The sequence below is a fragment of the Zootoca vivipara genome, chromosome 2 (assembly GCF_963506605.1).
Source record: "Zootoca vivipara chromosome 2, rZooViv1.1, whole genome shotgun sequence".
Classification (NCBI taxonomy): Eukaryota; Metazoa; Chordata; class Lepidosauria; order Squamata; family Lacertidae; genus Zootoca; species Zootoca vivipara.
Window position 1 is genome coordinate 63,011,422 of NC_083277.1, and position 17,854 is coordinate 63,029,275.

At 46.5% G+C, this 17,854-nt stretch overlaps 2 protein-coding genes across 9 annotated transcripts in view; one reads left to right on the forward strand and one right to left on the reverse strand.

The window, feature by feature from the left end:
* TNIP1 (TNFAIP3 interacting protein 1) overlaps positions 1 to 8,497 on the forward strand; it is a 53,925-nt gene extending 45,428 nt beyond the window's left edge. For 7 of the 8 annotated variants that reach the window (XM_035105686.2, XM_035105682.2, XM_035105689.2 and 4 more), the window contains 4 exons: positions 520 to 600; positions 1,760 to 1,957; positions 2,434 to 2,524; positions 3,263 to 8,497. In XM_035105686.2, coding sequence (XP_034961577.2) covers positions 520 to 600; positions 1,760 to 1,957; positions 2,434 to 2,524; positions 3,263 to 3,306 — 414 coding nt within the window. In that variant the 3' untranslated portion in view covers positions 3,307 to 8,497. The remainder of the gene's footprint in view (positions 1 to 519; positions 601 to 1,759; positions 1,958 to 2,433; positions 2,525 to 3,262) is intronic. The other variant, XM_060271632.1, reaches the window with a different exon arrangement.
* Positions 6,792 to 15,983, reverse strand: GPX3 (glutathione peroxidase 3). The gene is made up of 5 exons (XM_035105680.2): positions 15,785 to 15,983; positions 11,415 to 11,568; positions 10,356 to 10,473; positions 9,821 to 9,920; positions 6,792 to 8,934 (listed from the first exon to the last, which is right to left on the reverse strand). The coding sequence occupies exons 1-5, from the start codon at positions 15,869 to 15,871 to the stop codon at positions 8,719 to 8,721; spliced, it is 675 nt and encodes a 224-aa protein (XP_034961571.1). The 5' UTR covers positions 15,872 to 15,983; the 3' UTR covers positions 6,792 to 8,718.
* Between the last annotated feature and the right edge of the window lie 1,871 nt (positions 15,984 to 17,854).

A 17,854-nucleotide genomic window follows, 5' to 3' on the forward strand; every position in this document is an offset into this window, starting at 1 on the left:
GCCACAGGTTCCCCATCCCTGCTCCACAGGTTGCTCACATCTGCTGGCTGTTTTTTCCTTAAGGGAAAAGAGATGGTAATTGTATCATTTGTTTTAGAAGGAGAGGGAGAAGAGGCATGCTAGTAAGCAAAGACAAGGTGTGTTCAAGTAAGACTGGGTAGTTGCTCCCTCAACCAGAAGTGGTTCTTGCTGTCTAGCATGTCCATCAAAATCTAGTATGGCCTCTTACTTACTTCCCTCCCTCCCTCATGTGACCTCACTGGCCCTTTGTAAGAATATCCTGGCGCAACCTCTCCTTATATCCACGCGGAGGGCTAGAGCCAAAGAACTGCATAATGTGCCGCCTTTTGGTGCTCCACGATGGCACCCGGATTCGGAGAGAGCTCAGCTGCTCTAGCAGATTTGAGCAGAATATTTGCATATGGTCTCCTTTAATTTGCCTGGCCTCCTTCCCAGCATGCAGTTGACAGGGAAGCCTTTAGCTCCTCACTTACCTGTGGCCTTCTCTCTCCCTGCCAGCTGCAGATTTTTAAAGAGGACTGTCGTAAAGAGAAGGAAGAGAAGGACAAGTTCAAGAAGCTGCTCAAGCAGCACAAACAGGTACAGAATGCCGTGCTAGGAAAAGCACCGTGACAAAAGATAGGACTGCTCAGGCAATACTGCGTTTAGGTCACAGCCAGTTGAGCTGAGGGCTAGGTGGACTGTTCAGAGACCCAACTTTGACAAGTGGCTCAGGCTCCAATCGCTTGAATAATTTTTTGGTAGCTTCCTTAGGGCCAGATCGTACAAGGGATGGATAAGTGAATCGGGTCACTTTTGCATGTGTTCACCCACAAGTCCATTCTGTCCCATGTTAATCTGAATAACTAGCTTGGGTGACCTAAAAAGAGGATTAGACAAATTCATGGAGAATTAAGCTTTCAGTGGTTACTAGCCACAATGGCTATGCTCTGCCTCCATGGTTGGATGCAGTAATGTTTATAAATACCAGTTTCTGGGAACTGACAGAGGTGAGACCAATCTTGTGTTGGGATCCTGATTATGGGTTTCCAGCAGGCGTCAGGTTGGCCACTGTGAGAGCAGCATGCTGGACCAGATGGGCAAGTGGCCTCTTCTTAATGATCTCTTTGCTGTGACGCAGCCATAAATTATTTCCATACATTGTGGATGTTTTCCAGTCAATTTGAACCCTAATTGGGCAAAAAGTGTGAAAATTCTACCCCCAAATTACCAATGCCATTGTGGCTGATAATTTTACTAGGGCCTTAGGTTATACACACACACACACACAAATACGTATGTACCGGGGCGGGGAGAGGGAGAGAGATCTACCTCTTTAATCCACCCCAGCTGGTAAGGACTGGTTCTGACCCACAGACTATAGGGCATGCCATTAAATTGACAGCATCAGATTTGTCTGTAGATGGCTTTCTGCTTCCCTATCCAGGGTGATCAAAACAGCTTCCACACGTAGGTCCAGAATAGATCTGAGTCATTTTTCTCTTACTTCCCACTGCTTTTATTTAAATGGTAACTCCTTTTTCTCAACCTACTCTTACCTTTTCCTCCTGGCAACAGTGAGATCAAAATACTGTGAAGGGGGCATGGTGTTCCTTCAGTCAGCCCAGGATGAAAAGTACAGGGTAACCAAAACAAAATGCCTCTGGCTCTGCCTCCAGATGCCCAGATATTCCAGTGGCCTTGTGTATGGCATATCTGTGTTTGCATAATTTTCAGCCTCCTGCTTTCTCACTTACAGCATTCTGGTGACAGGCTTCATCCAGAGCCGCAGCCAGGACCGGTGGCCCCAGTCTGCCCCATGTACCAGTTCCAGTGCCCCACTCCAGTCCAGCCCCACATGTATCATGGTTACGAGGAGTGGCAGCAGATCCGTTACCCACCAACGGCGATGCCAAATGAGCGTCCTCCAGTTCAGAACTACCACAGATTCCCTCCTGTGAGTTAACTAAACCAGAAGGCATCAGGGCTGTGAAAAAAGGCAGCTATAAGTATAAAGCCATCCATTGCCTTGTTAAAAAATAAATGAATATCAGAGTGTCAGGATTGTGCCAGATTCTATGCAAAATTCCAGGTGCAAGCGAAATCCCCAGAACGAGCAGCTCTGCTTATGCTAGCACTTTCTCCTATTTTCCAAAATCTGAAATTGTTCACTTTGCCTACCAGAATCTGTGCTCAAAATTTTGTTGCATGGCCTGATTCTTTAGTTATAGAATTCATATCGAGTTTTTCCTCTCGAAGGAGCCCAGGGCATGTTCACCCCAGAATGAACAGTTCTGCTTAGCCTATTGCCAGTGCCGCCTCCTACTTGCAGAGTGGGGCCATTCAGTTTGGAGAAGCAACGTTTCCATTTTGAAGCACGTATTAGCTGTGCGCCGTGTTTATGCTTGTTTATTTATGTCTTGCTCCCTTTAGCCAGAATATACCTGGTATCCAGCATGTGTTATTTCACAAAATCAGAACGCGCAAGCGCCTGACGGTGGGAAACAACTCCCCAAGGAATCGGGTAAGGAAGAGGTTCAAACTTCTTTGGTGAAATTCCCGAGAGCTATTGTGAGTGGTGCTTTTCCTCCTCTCCTCAAAGGGTCTTCTTATCTGCTAGGATAACTGTGCAGAAACATTTGGCTGCTCCACATGGTGGATCATTTCCATTGCATGGGGCACCTTCATGCCATCACCAGCACCTGACATTGGTAGCTTTCTGGTGACATGCCAATTTGCCACACAAAACTGGGGAGGTTCACTCTATGGCAGCCACCCTGTGTGCTGTGAGGGCACTGTTTCAAGCTGCCTTCGCCTGCCTATCATAACACACAAATGGGCCCTGAACATTTAGGAGGAAAGGAGGCGGGATGCTTGAAGGTGCAAATCTTGTAAGGTCACATGGGTTTCTGATGCATGCGATTCACAGAGATCTAACTGGTCCCTAACTCTCGCTTCACCGGGTGGGTGGGCGTGGAGCCCTCCACAGTTTGCAACTGTGCTGATGACCCGCCAAAAACTGGTGGCCCCTGCACTAAACCACAGTTTATTGTGTTGTGCAAATGCAGCTGAAATACTAAATGTCATTGGCCAGATTTTAAATATCCACCAGACATTTGGCTATGGAGTTCTCAGCAGTTGCTGTCGGTGAGGATTGGGATGGTGGATTCAGTTCAGCTCAAATCTCTGTGAGCTGAACATAATAGTATATCGTTGACCTGTCTGCCACTTTTTGTAATATTTGTGTGTTTTTGTCTTTCAGACCCTACAGGCCTTGGGTTACCTAAACACCAAAGGCCTGCCTAACTCTAAGGCCATGGGCAAGAGCATAAAAAGTGGAGTTGTGATATATGCACGCGAGTCTGCATGTACAGATAAAAGCCTCCTTGTGCTCCTGGACACTATTCACATTTATCTGTGTATATGGAATACATGTACACTTGGATGCTTGAGCTAACAGCAGCTTTAGAAGGATATTCTGAAGACGTATGGAAGATACTGCCAAGGAGTGACAGTGGCCCAGTATTATGGGGAAAACCACTGGAAATAACTACCTGGGTCTCCCTTTCACTCACACTCAGCATTTGGATGAATAACTCTTTCTGACCTCAAAGATTCAACTGCCATGGATCCGCTATCAGATTCCAGTGGCAAACACTGGCAGCCGTGTCTCAGCAGAACCTATATCTAGCTGATTCCCCCTGTGATGTGACAGCTTTACATTTACGGCATCTGAATTTGGTGGCAGCAGAACCATTCTATGTGCAAAGTGACTTCCGCAGAGCAGCTGTTGTCACCAATGCCTGGACAGGTTATGGACACTGAATTTTTGCAAGGGGGTAGGGAGAAGGAGAAATCCAATCCCTGTATAGTGTATAGGAAGTAAAATATACTTTCCCCATGCTGAATATATTTTTTAAATTTTGCATATCGAGTCCAGTGGTTTAGCCCAAGGAAACATTATGCTTCCACTGAGTTGTGCTGTTCAGCATAGTTAAAACTAGTATTTGTTTGTGTATTGCGCCACATACTCAGTTTATACATATGCCTTAACTTACCCTCCTCTTAGTATGCGGCAGCTCCTGCATTGATTTCCTGAGCTGAAACTCTGTTCCCGTCTCTTTTCGATCCCGCGTATGAAATCGAACCCATTTGTCTCAATGTAAATGTGGCCTTCAAATAGGCTAGCAGGTTTTTCTGCACAGCTTCTCTCTCTCAACTCTTGAAGACAGCTTGCTGGACTAGATGGACTTCCAGTCTGATCCAGCAAGGCAGTTTTTAAATGATTCCTGATGGACTGGATGTGTTAACAATAATAGCTCATCTTTGGCTGCATCCACTTTCCTTGGCATAAGCCCCCTTGAGGCCAGTGAGATTCACTCCAGAATAAGGTTGTGCTGTAAATGTGGTAGTTTTGTAAAAAATGAAGAAGAGTTGCACTCTGGTGCAGGGCAATAGTGACCAGCAAAGGCTTTTGAGGAATATGTGTTGCATAAAATCAAAGTTAAAAACTCTGCTATAAGTGGTACTGCTGATGTTACCACTGTTTTACATGAGTCGGAAGGAATCACAGCTGTGTGACCACCGGTTGCATGAGTTGTGGTCAGCTGTGTTGCTCTTAAAAGAGCATTGATGGTGTAATGAAACAGCTTGGATGCAATTGGGGCTCAGCTTTCTATAGGCATTCTGCACACTGGCTTCCTCCCCAATCTCCTCCTAGGGATGATAATCCCTAAGGAAACAAAGGTGCCCTTTATTTCGACATTTCTGTAAAACCTACACTTGTTTCAACCACAGATTGCTTTAAAAAAACTGTTTTGAAATGCTGATCCAGCTAACCTAATTGTCATAAACATTTCTTTCAAAGTGTGCTATGCAAGAGGTGGTACAAATGGCTGGTTACATGCTGCTGTAATAACTGGAATACTCCAATGTAGGAGTGTACCAGGGGTTGGCCAGGTTGGCTCTCACCTAGGGTGCAGGCCCAGGGTGGCACCAAAACCGTGCCCCTCCATTCTGGCTCTCTGCCCATTGGCGCGTTCCCTGGGCCACTCCTCCACTGCTTTGGGTGGCTGGACGAGGTGCACAGACTACTCTGGGCACCTCGGCAGGTCCCCGGTGTGAGCTTGGAGGGAAGAAAGACACAAGTTGCAAGAGGAGCAAAAAGGAAGGAAGGAAGCAGTGAGTGTAGGGTGGAAGAAAGGCAGGTAGGAAAACAGAAGGATCAATGGAGGAGGTGGTAGTAGGGAAGCTGAGCAAAGCAGACTCGATCCTGATGGCCGCAAAGGAAGTCAGTAGTGGAGCGTGGAAGGCAAACTCTTTGAGTTTCTGGTCCATGGTATCTCCTGGCTCCAGAGGTGCCAATAGAGCTCCTTGCCAAGGGTGCTAGGGAACCTAGGTATGCCTCTGCTCAAATGGTTAATGCCTGGGCTCATTTGAAACTAGATGGTCAGCCATCAAACTCTGCAGGGAAAACTCTTTCCTTGGGAAGTAACCATAAAGGGTGGTCCTTTTTTCTCACAGAGGGAAATAATGACAATTTACAAAATGTTACATTGCAAGATAAATGCATACCACCCCAAACATAGATGTTTTGGCAGGGGCACTTGTAACCCCCCTTTTCTTTCCGTCATAGGAAAGAAAGAGGTGAAGGAAAGCCTGATTAGAATTTACTGTACACATCACTCTAAATAGTAACACCTAGTAGTTTTGCTTGCCTTCCTATTGTATAAATGTTAGAGACATTTTGTTTCGGCAAAATGATATTAATTATATATATTAATTTTATTCTATTCCTAATAAAGTGTGATTCCCCCCTCCCTTGTGATCTACAGTCCCCGGAGTGTCATGTCGAAGTGAAATGTGTCTGTGCTATGTGGTGCTATTTATTAGATGCCTTTTGGATTGACACAAATGAAAAAGAGGACGAGTGTCAGGGCGTTGGGTATTTCCCTTCATCATCTGTAAGAAATAATTCCCTGCACAGCATAGATGGCGAGCCAGTAGTCCTCTGAATGTTGGACCCATTACCACCAGCCAATATGGGCAATGGTCAGGGATGATGGGAGTTGTAGTTCAGCCACTGGTTAGCTACCCCTGATCCACAGTGCAAAAAGTGAAAGAGAAGATCCACGTTCTCTCTGTGTGTGTGCTTGTGTATTTAATCTTCTCTTTGAATCTATATTTGCATGAAGTGAATTCACCAAGGGGAAACTGCCTGAACTAGGGCAACTGGATACAGAATGGATTCAGGATGTCGGATTCTAATGCTATCACACAGTTCTGCAGTGGGAAAGCTGGTTTCGTTTCTTCGACAGGGACAGTTTTTAGTATGATAACGCAGAGCAAAAAAGGATGAGCTCTAACCAGAAACCCCTTCTATTCCATTTTCACCTAAATAGCAAATTCATTAGGTTGCCTTAAGCAAGCCACTCACTCTCTCTCTCGATATGGGAAGAAAAATACTGACTCAGCTTAGAGTTGTCGTAAAGGATCATTGTGTGAATGGCTTTCCTAACCTCTAAATGCGCCCTATAAATTGGGGTGCCTAATCTGTGGCTCTCCAAATGCTGCTGAACCACAGTTCCCATAATCCCTGAGCACTGTCTGTGCTGCCTGGGATGGATGTGAAGGGCCTTGGCTTAGTGAGAATGGTAGTGGCAGTATAGACAAGCTCCCGTTTTGTTAAGACTGTAGCCTAGCTAGAGGATCCAATTTCTCCAAGGAACACACATCTTGTATTGCCACCAGATCTGCACCCTTGCTAAAAGGAAAGTCTCTCACAAGTTGCATTGAGTGCTTGCTGTTTTTATTTTTATTATTATTATTAGGCAGGCTTTTTTTCATACACAGGGTGGGTGTGGAAGCAAAAGAGGCTAGGATCATGGGGCTGATCAGGAGGACTGCATCTCTGCAAAGGTGAGTTGTGGGGCAGCACGAATGCACTAGAAGAGCTGCTCCACTGTCCCTTCACAGCCTTGGGCTAAGTCCACCCTTTGGGAGCTTTCAGACCCAGCCGTCATACTGATGCGTCATCTTGTCCCCAGATCCCTCTCTCCTGTCATCCACACTCGGAGGAAGCAGTCCCATTTTTAAGAAGCTTCAGTCAACATAACCTGGGAGGGTCTGTTCGGTTTGCTGTGGAAGGGAGGTGGGCTGTGCCTTATCCAGAGCTGTCCAAAATGTTGATCCCACCTGTTAGCAAAATATCTGCCCATCCCTAACAGGAGCAGTGAGAGTTAGGTTCTTATAGCAAAGGGTTGCAAATAAAGATCTCTTGAGACGTGATAGTGATGTGAACCAGAGGCAACCAATATGGTGTTTTCTAGACCTTGTTGGGATGTGACTCCTATCATTCTTGACCATTAGCCATGCCTGATGGGACTGATGGAAGTTTTAGTCCCAACAAGAGCTGGAGAGCACCATGTTGGCTGCCCTGATGGAAGCACTAGTCTGTGAAAGCTTATGCCACCATAAATTGGCATAATTGAGTTATATAGATAGAAGTGAGTGTGGTTTGACTTATAAAGCCTGATGGCTAAAGACTGCTGAATATATGGTATATTTGCATATAAATATGTTAACAAAGAGTGGGGAAAGAGGTCCCTCCCACACTTTTAATGGTGCAGTATCAAAACCAAATGACTACTTTGTGTGTTGTAATATACAGTGATACCTTGGTTCTCAAACGCCGAAAACCTGAAAGTAAGTGTTCTGGTGTTAGAACAATTTTTGGAAGCCGAACATCTGATGCGGTTGTTGGCTATTGTTTCTGGGGGAACCTGTACCAATCAGAAGCAGAGCCTTGATTTTCAAACATTTTGGAAGTCAAACAGACTTAAGGAAAGGATTACCGTAAGTTTGGCGCTTTTGTTTTTGCTATTTATTTTGCGTTTTTGTTTTTGAGCCCTTTTTGGTTAATTTGGTTTGTGACTGTGTGGAACCCAGTTCAGCTATTGATTGGTTGATTGATTGATTGTGTGACTACAGAAATGGACAAAAGTCCCCCATCCAAACAATGACTAGCGTCAATGCAGGTAATTTTTTTTAAAAAAAATCATCTACAATATGCCTTACTTATTTTATAGTACAGTAATTGATTATTGCTTTCATTTTATGGATCAATGGTCTCATTAGATAGTAAAATTCACATTAAATTGCTGTTGTAGGGGTTGTTTTTGAAGGTCTGGAATGGATTGATCCATTTTGCATTACCTTCTATGGGAAAGTGCGCCTTTGGAACGCTTTCGTTTTGGAACCAACTTCCGGGACGGATTAAGTTTAAGAACCAAGGTACCACTGTACTCAGCTTTGATCACAGAATTGTAGAATTGTAAGGGACCCCAAGGGTCGTCCTAGTCAGCCTCCCTGCAATGCCACCAATGTGCTGTGGTGGGCTCAAAGTTGGAGTGGTGGCAGGGAGAGAGCCCACTTACAACATGGTGGGAGCAAAGCCCATAGGGGGACTGGAAAGCTGAGGCCCACTTTCTCTTCCAGAGTATGTTTGGAAAAACAGGTCAGTTGAAGAAGGGTTGCAGTCTGATTTTGAATAAACTAGTACATATTTAACAGTATATCTTAACCTTTCACTTTTGGTCAAAGGAAGTTCGGTTTCTTTTTCTTTCTGTGATTTGAGGATAAAATGTCTGGTTCTGGATAAAGCAACAGGTCCCCCCCACCGCACCCCTCCCATCTTGTTTCTCCACATCTACATGACCTCTAGCCTTTTGACAGGTTGTGCTGCTCTCTCACGTATTTCAGGATGTCGTTCTTCACGGTGCCAATATTGGTCTTGTGTGCCCACCTCATCACAGGCTTCCCGTCCGGACCAACCAAAAACTTCTCGAAGTTCCACTTGATATCGTGGACCTTCATCGGTTCCCAAAAAAGTCTCTTGGGGTCACCAAAGCTTTCTAAAGGAGGCGGGCAGGAGTTCTGCCAGAGAGGGAAAGAAAAGGATTGTTTACTTCTCTGTTGTTAGAAATGGAGGCCATTTGAGAGAGCGTGCTTTAAGAAGTTTAAAAACAGGCTTTTCATCATTGCTCTAGTGGTGTAGGGGAGATGTAGGCAACTGTGAACAGGAAGAGAGGAGCCTGAAATGTACTTCCTGGCAGCGACATTTGAGCCTAATAAAGGGCCAAACTACCCTATCCGCATGTGGATAATGATGCTGCAACCTGTTTTGTTCTTAAATGAATACCAGTCAGGAGGGAAGAAGGTGCTTAACCCCTCCTCACCAGCTGCTTTTCTGCTTGAAATTTCTTCCCCACCTCCAGCTGCTATTTTCTCTCTGCCATGTTCCACATAGGGGCTTGCCTGTCTAAAAACTTATAATTTTCTTGGCAGCCTCATCTAAGCATTTGCCTAAAGAGAACTTATTGGCTTGGATCCCCAGTTACACTTCCATTAATGGGAGAGCCATGATCTCTTCATGGGAGGGACCTGTGTCCATTGGATACCCACACTGGCAGAAGAGGGAGAGAAAGAGAGGCACTTCTCACTGATTTCCCCTTATGGACCCCTGCTCCATCTCTTAAGCTCTTCCATAGGAGACCCCAGTCCTGATTATAAGAACCCTGCTGGATCAGGCCAAAGGCAATTCAGCATCCTTGTTCTCACAGTGGTCAACCATTGGAGCAGATTTAGTAGGGGCACAAGGGGAAAGGAATAAATTGGTTAGAAATTGCCCCCCCCTTCTGTCAGTGGGAGCATCATCGGAGCGGAGTTCTGTTTGCGGAATCCTTGGCTCCAAGCTGTTTCCCTTAACATCTTCATGAGCCAGGATGAGAGGTGGTAGAGGTTCAATGGAGCCGATACAAACCTTCAAGAAGGTGTAGATTCTCTGTTCTTTATCCCCATTCACATCTCCTTTCTGAAAGAGCTGGAAATTTGGGACAAAACCTCCTCCAGGCCTGACGTATCTGAAATAGAAGGAGCAGGTTTAACCAGCTCTTTCACAGAGAAGTGGCAACAAGGAAAAGTCTCTGCTCTGTTCAGAGGACAGCCTCCTGGCCCCTGCTCAGAATCTATTAGACACAGTCCCTGCTGCCCAGCCGTAAATATCCTTCCCATTCCCTCCTCCCACGCAATCACTATTTCCAGGGAAGTGTAGGTAAGTTCCCTAGAGATTAAAGAGTCTGTTGCCTGCCCCCACCTTCTTGCCAGAAGGAGAAGAGAAGAGCAAATTATCAATACATGCATGTGAGTCTGCTGCTCTGGGGTACATGGTAGAGCCACAGGAGAAGGAGGTAGTGAGCAACTGTAAGCATTAAAGACAAGAGGCTTTCTAAATTAGCCTGTTGTGCAAGGAAGAGTTACCTGGCATAACCATCAAGTCATGCAGTAGGTGTACTCACCTCAGTCCTGGAAGGATTTCTGCGTTCGTGCCAGGTTCTTGTTTTCCAAATTGGTTGGATGGGAAACCTAGGACAACCAGTCCATGATTTCGCAGTTCATTCTGTAGTGCATTCAGTTCTGCAGAGCAAAATCCCAATTCAGACTCTAATTGAATTGCCACAGTCCCTGCACTCCACTGCAATTTCAACTACAACCTGTACCCCATTTGAGGATCACACTTCTGATGGTGACAGCTTACGCCACAATAAAAATGGTTAGCGTTTAAGGTGCCGGAAGAAGACTGTCTTGTCAATTTGGGTGCAACAGTCTTAACACAATCGGCTGTCCCTCTAGAAGTCACCTGGAGGACTTAGCTCAATAAAAGACTTGTCTCAAAGCATACTTGTGTGGCGGAGCCATCCTGAAATCAACAAGAGCCAGCATGGCATCTCTGAACATTGCGATGTGGAGATGAACCTCCAAGAATGGTCCATTTGGTCCACCATGCTGTTCTCACGGTCACCAACCAGATGCCTGTAGAACTGGGCAAGCAGGGCCAATACACAATAGCACACTTCCCTCCTGATGCTTCTGGCAGCTAGTATTCAGAAGGCAGTGTTGCTGCTGACCATCAAGACAGAACACAGCCATCATGACTAGTAGCTACTTATAGCCTTCTCCTCCATGAATTTGCCCAGTCCTCTTTTAAAGCATCTAGGTTGGTGGCAATCACTGCATAACGATGCGCTGCCTGAAGGAGTAATTTATCTGTCCTGAATCTCCCAAGGGAAAGGCAAATCTGCCTAAGTGTAGATATGCCTGGATTGAGCCTCAGAACCTGTGCTAAGGCCAGATCCCATCTGCTGCACGTGACACATTAATAAAGAGGAAAGTATCACAGAACAGAGATTATTTCCATCCCTCCCAAATAATCTTAGCTAGTCTTCATGCTTCTGGGCTCAAGAGACAGGTTTTCTCAGCGTCTGACATTGCTGGAAGTCTAGTGCCTCCCATGGAAGGTATCCACCACTAGGGCATGTGCTGCTAGGTAGGCTTCTCTTCCTAGCTGAGAATCTTACCAAGGTACTGCATTGTGAGTCCTCAGTAGGTGGCCACATTGACAAAGAGGACCATCCTCCCCGAGTACTGCTGGAATGGGATGTACTCGTCACCGTTTATGGTGAGAGCCCCATAGTCGTAGATTGTTCCTGCATTTGTGTTGTAGCAGTTCACCTGGAGGGAAACAAGAGAGAGACTTCCTGAAGAAGGATAAGGAGGTGAAAGAAGATACTCTGGAATGCAGATCTGCACCAGGGCTTTTCTAAGAGCTGCCTTGACAGCTCATATACATTTCCACAAGTGCACCCGGATGCCCATACGGTACCATAGAAGGAGATTGGACCACAAAAGGGACGGGGAACCTCAGGCCAAATGTTCCATACTGGTCTTTTTACCTGGCCTTTGGGACTCTACAGACCTTGCTTCACCTTACCCTGGAGTGTTTCTGCCTGGCTAAACTGTGCCCTAGAATCCTGAAAACAACTCCCAATTGCCTGGCTAGAGGGGGATGTGTGAGCATGTGCAGAACGCAGCCTACTGTGCAAAGATTGTATTCGTTGCTCCTCCCACTTTTGGCTCTTGCCCTGCTCTCCTCTGGCATGTGGCCTCTGGCAAATTGCCCAGAAGAGAATGCAGCCTGAAGTGGCCAGAGATTCCCTACCTCTAGAGTAGTATGAGAACCAGTCATCCCACACAGTCTAAATGGGTGGCAGTGAACTCCTCAGTGACTTCCAGCTTAGCTCTACAATACAAAATACTGCAGGGCTGACAACTGCAGCTCTGTCTGCAAGGACTCGGAAACATCAGGGCTGGCCCAGATATCCCCTGTGCATAGAGGAGTCTGCCTGCACCTGCCCCTTCCCAAGCTCAGCAAATGCACGGTCGGCAAGATGCGTGGCTCGGGTGCAAATGGCCAATGTGTGACCCAGTGTGCTGGGTGCTGGGAGAAGCTAAAGATTAGTGGTAGAACACCTGTTTTGCAGGTCCTGGGCTCACTTCCTGGCATCTCTGAGTAGGGCTGGGTAAAATCCTGGCCTGAAACACTCGAGAGCTGTGCTGCCAGTCATAGGTGCCAACTCCCTGGGGCCCTGGGTGCCCGAGCACCCACAAAATTCTCCATGAAGGGGCCGGGCACCCACAAATTTCAGTGCCAGGGCCATGCACGCTGCATGACAGCCACGGCTCTGGGCACTCAAGTTGGCACTCCTGCCGCCAGTCAATACTGGTCTGGACTGATATAAAGCAACATCCTATGGCAGAGCAGTTTATAATTGGTGACTGAAGAAATGCCCCCACCACTTAGCTCTTGATGGTCACCTAGAAACACATGGTTACTAAGCTCTGAACTTCTGGTTCACTGCAGGAGAGAGGAAATCTATTTGCGTCAGAAGCCACAGATCAAGCACTGCTAAAGCCATTTTGAAGCCTGTTTGCTTTTCCAGTTTTCAGGGACAGGTGCTGGATGACAGAGATGGGCCCCCTTTACTGCAAGCCCACCCAGATTTGTTCCTGTTCGAAGTTTTGTTCCAAGTCAAATCCTGGATTACAGCCGTGGGATAGAGAAGGGGATTAGCACTTGTGTACGTCTTTTGGCTCTAAACAAACCAAAGGCACGTCGCACAAAAAATACTAACCGAAGACACAGGACAAGAGGAGTCAGTTTCTGAGACCAGTTATTAAGTAGCGGTAGAAGGTACAAGGGTAAAAATAGCATTGGCCAGCGAACCCACAAAAGATGGACAAACATTTCAACCATTGTAAACAGCTGAAATACAGACCACGGGAATAAAAAGCTTGGAGAAGCACTGCCGTTTCCTTGGTTTTTAAAGATAGCCTTGGGAGGGCAGGGGTATATGTAAGCATTTGGCAAGCTGTTTCTCCATCAAATGCTGTGGATTGCAACTCCCATCGGTCAGCACAGTAGATTGCTGTAACGGGGACAGGACAGGAACAGTCTTCCTAGGCTAGATGTATTTGTGACTGGGAGCAACAGGTTTGGAAGCCCTTCTCTTTCCTTCCCATAATAAAAGTGATGACGTCTTTGTACCTCTGCAGCACCATCCAATGTGTTTGCTCTCCCAGAAGCCCCACTGAATCCAATGCAGCTTGTCTCCTAGCAAGTATGCTTGGCGTGTGCCCCAATGGGCATCTTGTACAGCAGGCATGAGGAAACTTTGGCTCTGCAGTTGCTAATGGACTGCAACTTCCATTTGCCTTGATACTGGCCGGGGTTGATGGGAGATGTAGTCCAGCAACATCTGGAGGGCCAAAGTCTCCCCACCCTGCCTCACAGCTGCTGTTCTGGAGAGAATGGAAACATACAATTGTGGAGTTGGAAGGGATCCCGAGGGTCATCTAGTTCAACTCCCTGCAATGCTGGGATATTTTGCTTGCGGGGCTTGAACCTACAACCCTGAGATTAAGAGTCTCGTGCTCTACCAGCTGAGCTGGGAATGGTGATTTAATATTTTCACACCACTTGTTTTTGCACTTAGGTCATGCTTCCCCTCCATCTTTCTGTGACCCACACAAGTTGGTCTTGTGCATCTGTGCAGATATGAGCAGGAACGGCTCTAAATGGACCAGCAACAAAGTGGTTATTGTGCTTCCCTTTTTTAGGCAGATTACATGTGGCTTTCTTATTCATAAGAAGATGTCGCTGAGGTTCCTCTCACATCTCTGCCACACTATCTGCCTGTGCCAATAGCCCTGGGAGTAAACAAGTCACATGGGACCTATCCTATCTTGCCTAACCTTGTCCTTTGGACTGATGACATTGGTGTCATCACGAGTCATACACGAGTCACATCCATCTCCCGTGCTTTAGACAGCAGCTCCCCCTTTCCTTGGTCGAGATTAAAGTTCCATGCTACAGAGGATCTGCCTGATCTGCAGCACTATAGTTCCGGGTTCCTCTCCTGCCCTAGGAGGGATTCAGGAGGTGGGGGTGAGATGCGCACTGGGTCCTTTGCAACCATGGTATCATTTATCATCGCAGCTATCCTGTGAGGTTGATCTTCTGAGTTTCACAATAAGACAAATGGGTATTTATAGCCTTCCTGGCAAGAACAGAAGGATGTGAGTAAGAAGAGTCCTGCTGGATTGGACAAAGGATCATGGCTCAGGGGCAGGACAGAGCCAGAAGGTCTCTGGTTCAATCCCCGGCATCTCCAGGTAGAATAATATTTTTTAAAATAATATTATTTGTACCACCTCATGAGAAGAGAAGAATCCTTGGGAAAGACCCTGATGTTGGGAAAGATTGAGGGCACTAGGAGAAGGGGACAACAGAGGACGAGATGGTTGGACAGTGTTCTCGAAGCTACGAACATGAGTTTGACCAAACTGCGGGAGGCAGTGCAAGACAGGAGTGCCTGGCGTGCTATGGTCCGTGGGGTCACGAAGAGTCGGACACGACTAAACGACTAAACAACAACAACAACCCCACCCATCTGACTGGGTTGGGAATACACACACACATCCCTGGAATTCTGGAGCTCTGCTGCCAGTCAGAGTAGACAATACTGAGCTAGATGGACCAGTAGTCGAACTCAGTATAAGGTTTATGCTCCTCTGGCCCATCTAGTCCAGCATTCTGTTTTTGTGGTGGGCAGCCTGCTGCCTTTGGGAATACAGTACCACAATTGGAACATGAACCTTCATAGCTCTCTCCTGTTCATGCCCCGCAGCAACTGCTATTCAGATGCATTCCACCTCTGATACTGGACATCAGATATACGGTAGCTGTTGTAACTAGTAGTCGCTGATAGGGTCTTATCCTGTAAAGCCCTTGCCCAGCTGCATCCAGGTCAAAATTCACAAGATCATACTGAGATAACCATCCTGGAAAACGTGAAATTTCTGTTCAGAAACTAGCTTAACAAGACAGCCTGCCAGCTCACATGCCTGGGAAGAAGGGGGACAGCATAGGGTCAGGCTGATCTTAAAATGTGCTCCATTCCTTTCACCACTTGATAAGAAGCAGCGAGTATACATGACGAAAAGAAGCACTTCCCTTTGTACTCTGACAATGCACACAACAATATAGGCTCAAATACATACCCTGATCTAGATGCACAGTTTCAAAGGCATTGCGGGAGAAGAGCTGAACATAAACTGGGATCTGCCACTCTGCTCATAATTTTGGGGTATGGAATCTCTGGTCCCTACGCAGGCCAGATCTGGTTGGTTCCCACTGGTTGCAGATTCATAAGGGGTGCTTGATTGTGCAGAGAGTATTATGTTATATAAATCACTAGGCAGCTGTTGCTTGTCCTCACCAAACCCAGCTGTCAGATACTGCATGGTTTAAAACCAGAATACTAGAGCTGTCAGATCCCAGGTTATCTTCCTGTTTGAGCACCCATTGAATGGTACTGCAATATCTTACCTTCTGTTCCTCCTGTCCCAGATTTGGCTGAATTAAGCCGGCTAAGAGCAAGGGCAAAATCCACGTGTCCTTACGTCTGCCCCTCATGGTTGTGGCAGCCACGGGGGCAAGAGGGGGGTAAACACCCTCCCTTTGCCTCCCCAGAGGGCTACTGCTTGCTGCAGGTGTGTCTCTGTCTGCCACTCAAACACGTTAGCACCTTCCAGCAAAAATGCTGTGATAAATAGGGTGAGGCAGAACGCTTCTGGCCAATCATGGAACAGCAAGGACTTGTGGGCTGCTCCTGCAAATATTAACCATGTAGTCTCTGAACTCGAGCATTCCTCACAGATTGGTGTGCTTTAGGGGTGAGTTCACGTAAAATCCATCTTAGAGAGAATGTCAGTGACCAGAATTTGGACTAGAGAGAAGATTCAAGAAGATAACATGTCCCCTGTTATCTGCTGGGAATTATAGCTCTGCGACACACAAACCGCAGCTCCCGGGATAATTTGGGATGCACATAAATAAAGCTCTTAGGCTAAAATTCTATATCCACTTATGTGGAACTGGCCTTGAACTCAGTAGAATTTCCTTATGAGTAGGTATGAACAGGCCAGTTAATATCTCTGTAAGTTCTTTTCTGCATTTAATTTCATTCTGGCTGACCTCCCTGCTCACAATTCATCTGAAGGTTTTGAAGATTTTGTATACTGTTCTCTTCCTAATATTGCTATTTGCAATATGATCGATTCAAAATGGTATGAATGAAGATGAATGAACAGATTTTGTGAATCGCTGTGAGCTCCTTGCAAAGGATACCAAATAGAAAAGCCCGCTGATGGCTATCTGAAATAAACAAGAACTTAAAAGTGTGACATGGCAAAGCAACATTTCTTGGAAGAAGACAGGGTGGTTGTGCCCATTTGCCTAGAAGCAGCCCAAGGTGGGACTGGAACATGATGGGAAAGGCCTTGCAATCTTGGTAAAGCTCAGTTGGTTAGAGTGTGGTGCTGATAACGCCAAGGTTGCAGGTTTGATCCCCGTATGCGACAGCTGTATATTCCTGCATTGCAGAGGGTTGGACTCGATGATCCTCAGGGTCCCTTCCAACTCTGCAATTCTATGACTCTATGAATTGAAAGAAGTCTCTACAGCTGACACGTCATTCTAAAAGACTGAGCAGAGACAATAAGAACTTGGGCTCGGGAGCATGCAGGCAGCCAATGTTACTGGAATAGAATTGGTGTGATACGATCTTTTCACCTCGGTCCTGTCAACAGTTGGGCAGCCAAGTTCCACACTAATTGAAGCTCCCATACAGTTTGAACAATCAGCTTGACATAATAGTCCAGTCTTGAAAATCCAGCACAGATTGCTGCAGCCAAGATATCCCTGTTCAAATAATTGATATGTTCAGCTTAGATAGTAGTTGGGCCACCCAGCAGCATAAGCTAGGTTAAAGGCACGCTGTTCTACTGAGGCAACCTGTGCCTTAAGCTTACCCTCTAGCAGTCCCTATAGGGCTGGGGCAACCCCAGAATAATGTCTAAAGCAGTCACAGCTTCTGTCTTGATCCTGGGGCATAGCTGCCAAGTTATCCCTTTTTTTCAGGGATTTTCCATTATGCTGAATAGGCTTCCTCGCGAGAAAAGGGAAAACTTGGCAGCTATGTCCTGGGGTGCCCCAATTTCTCCCGGGCCAGCAGACAGGGGCTGCGGAAAGCAACTTCTGGGGTACAGCAGCAACAGCATTAGGAGGGAGGCATGAGGGCTCCTTCTCAAAGCCTACCTAGCATTTACTAGGCTTTGGGGGAGAAATGGCAGCCTGCGCTCTCTCTCTCTCTCTCTCTCTCTCTCTCTCTCTCTCTCTCTCTCTCTCTCTCTCACACACACACACACACACACACACACACAACACTGCACAGGAAAACCGAGCCCTTAACCTGTGGTGGCATATTATCAGTATCAGTGCTTTTTTTCCTGAGGGGACGCAGGGGGACGCATACCCCTAAACATTTTGTGAATCTAAATTTGGCCTCATTGAGGGGCAGTATTTCAATATGAGTAGGAAATATGAGAGTACCCTTAA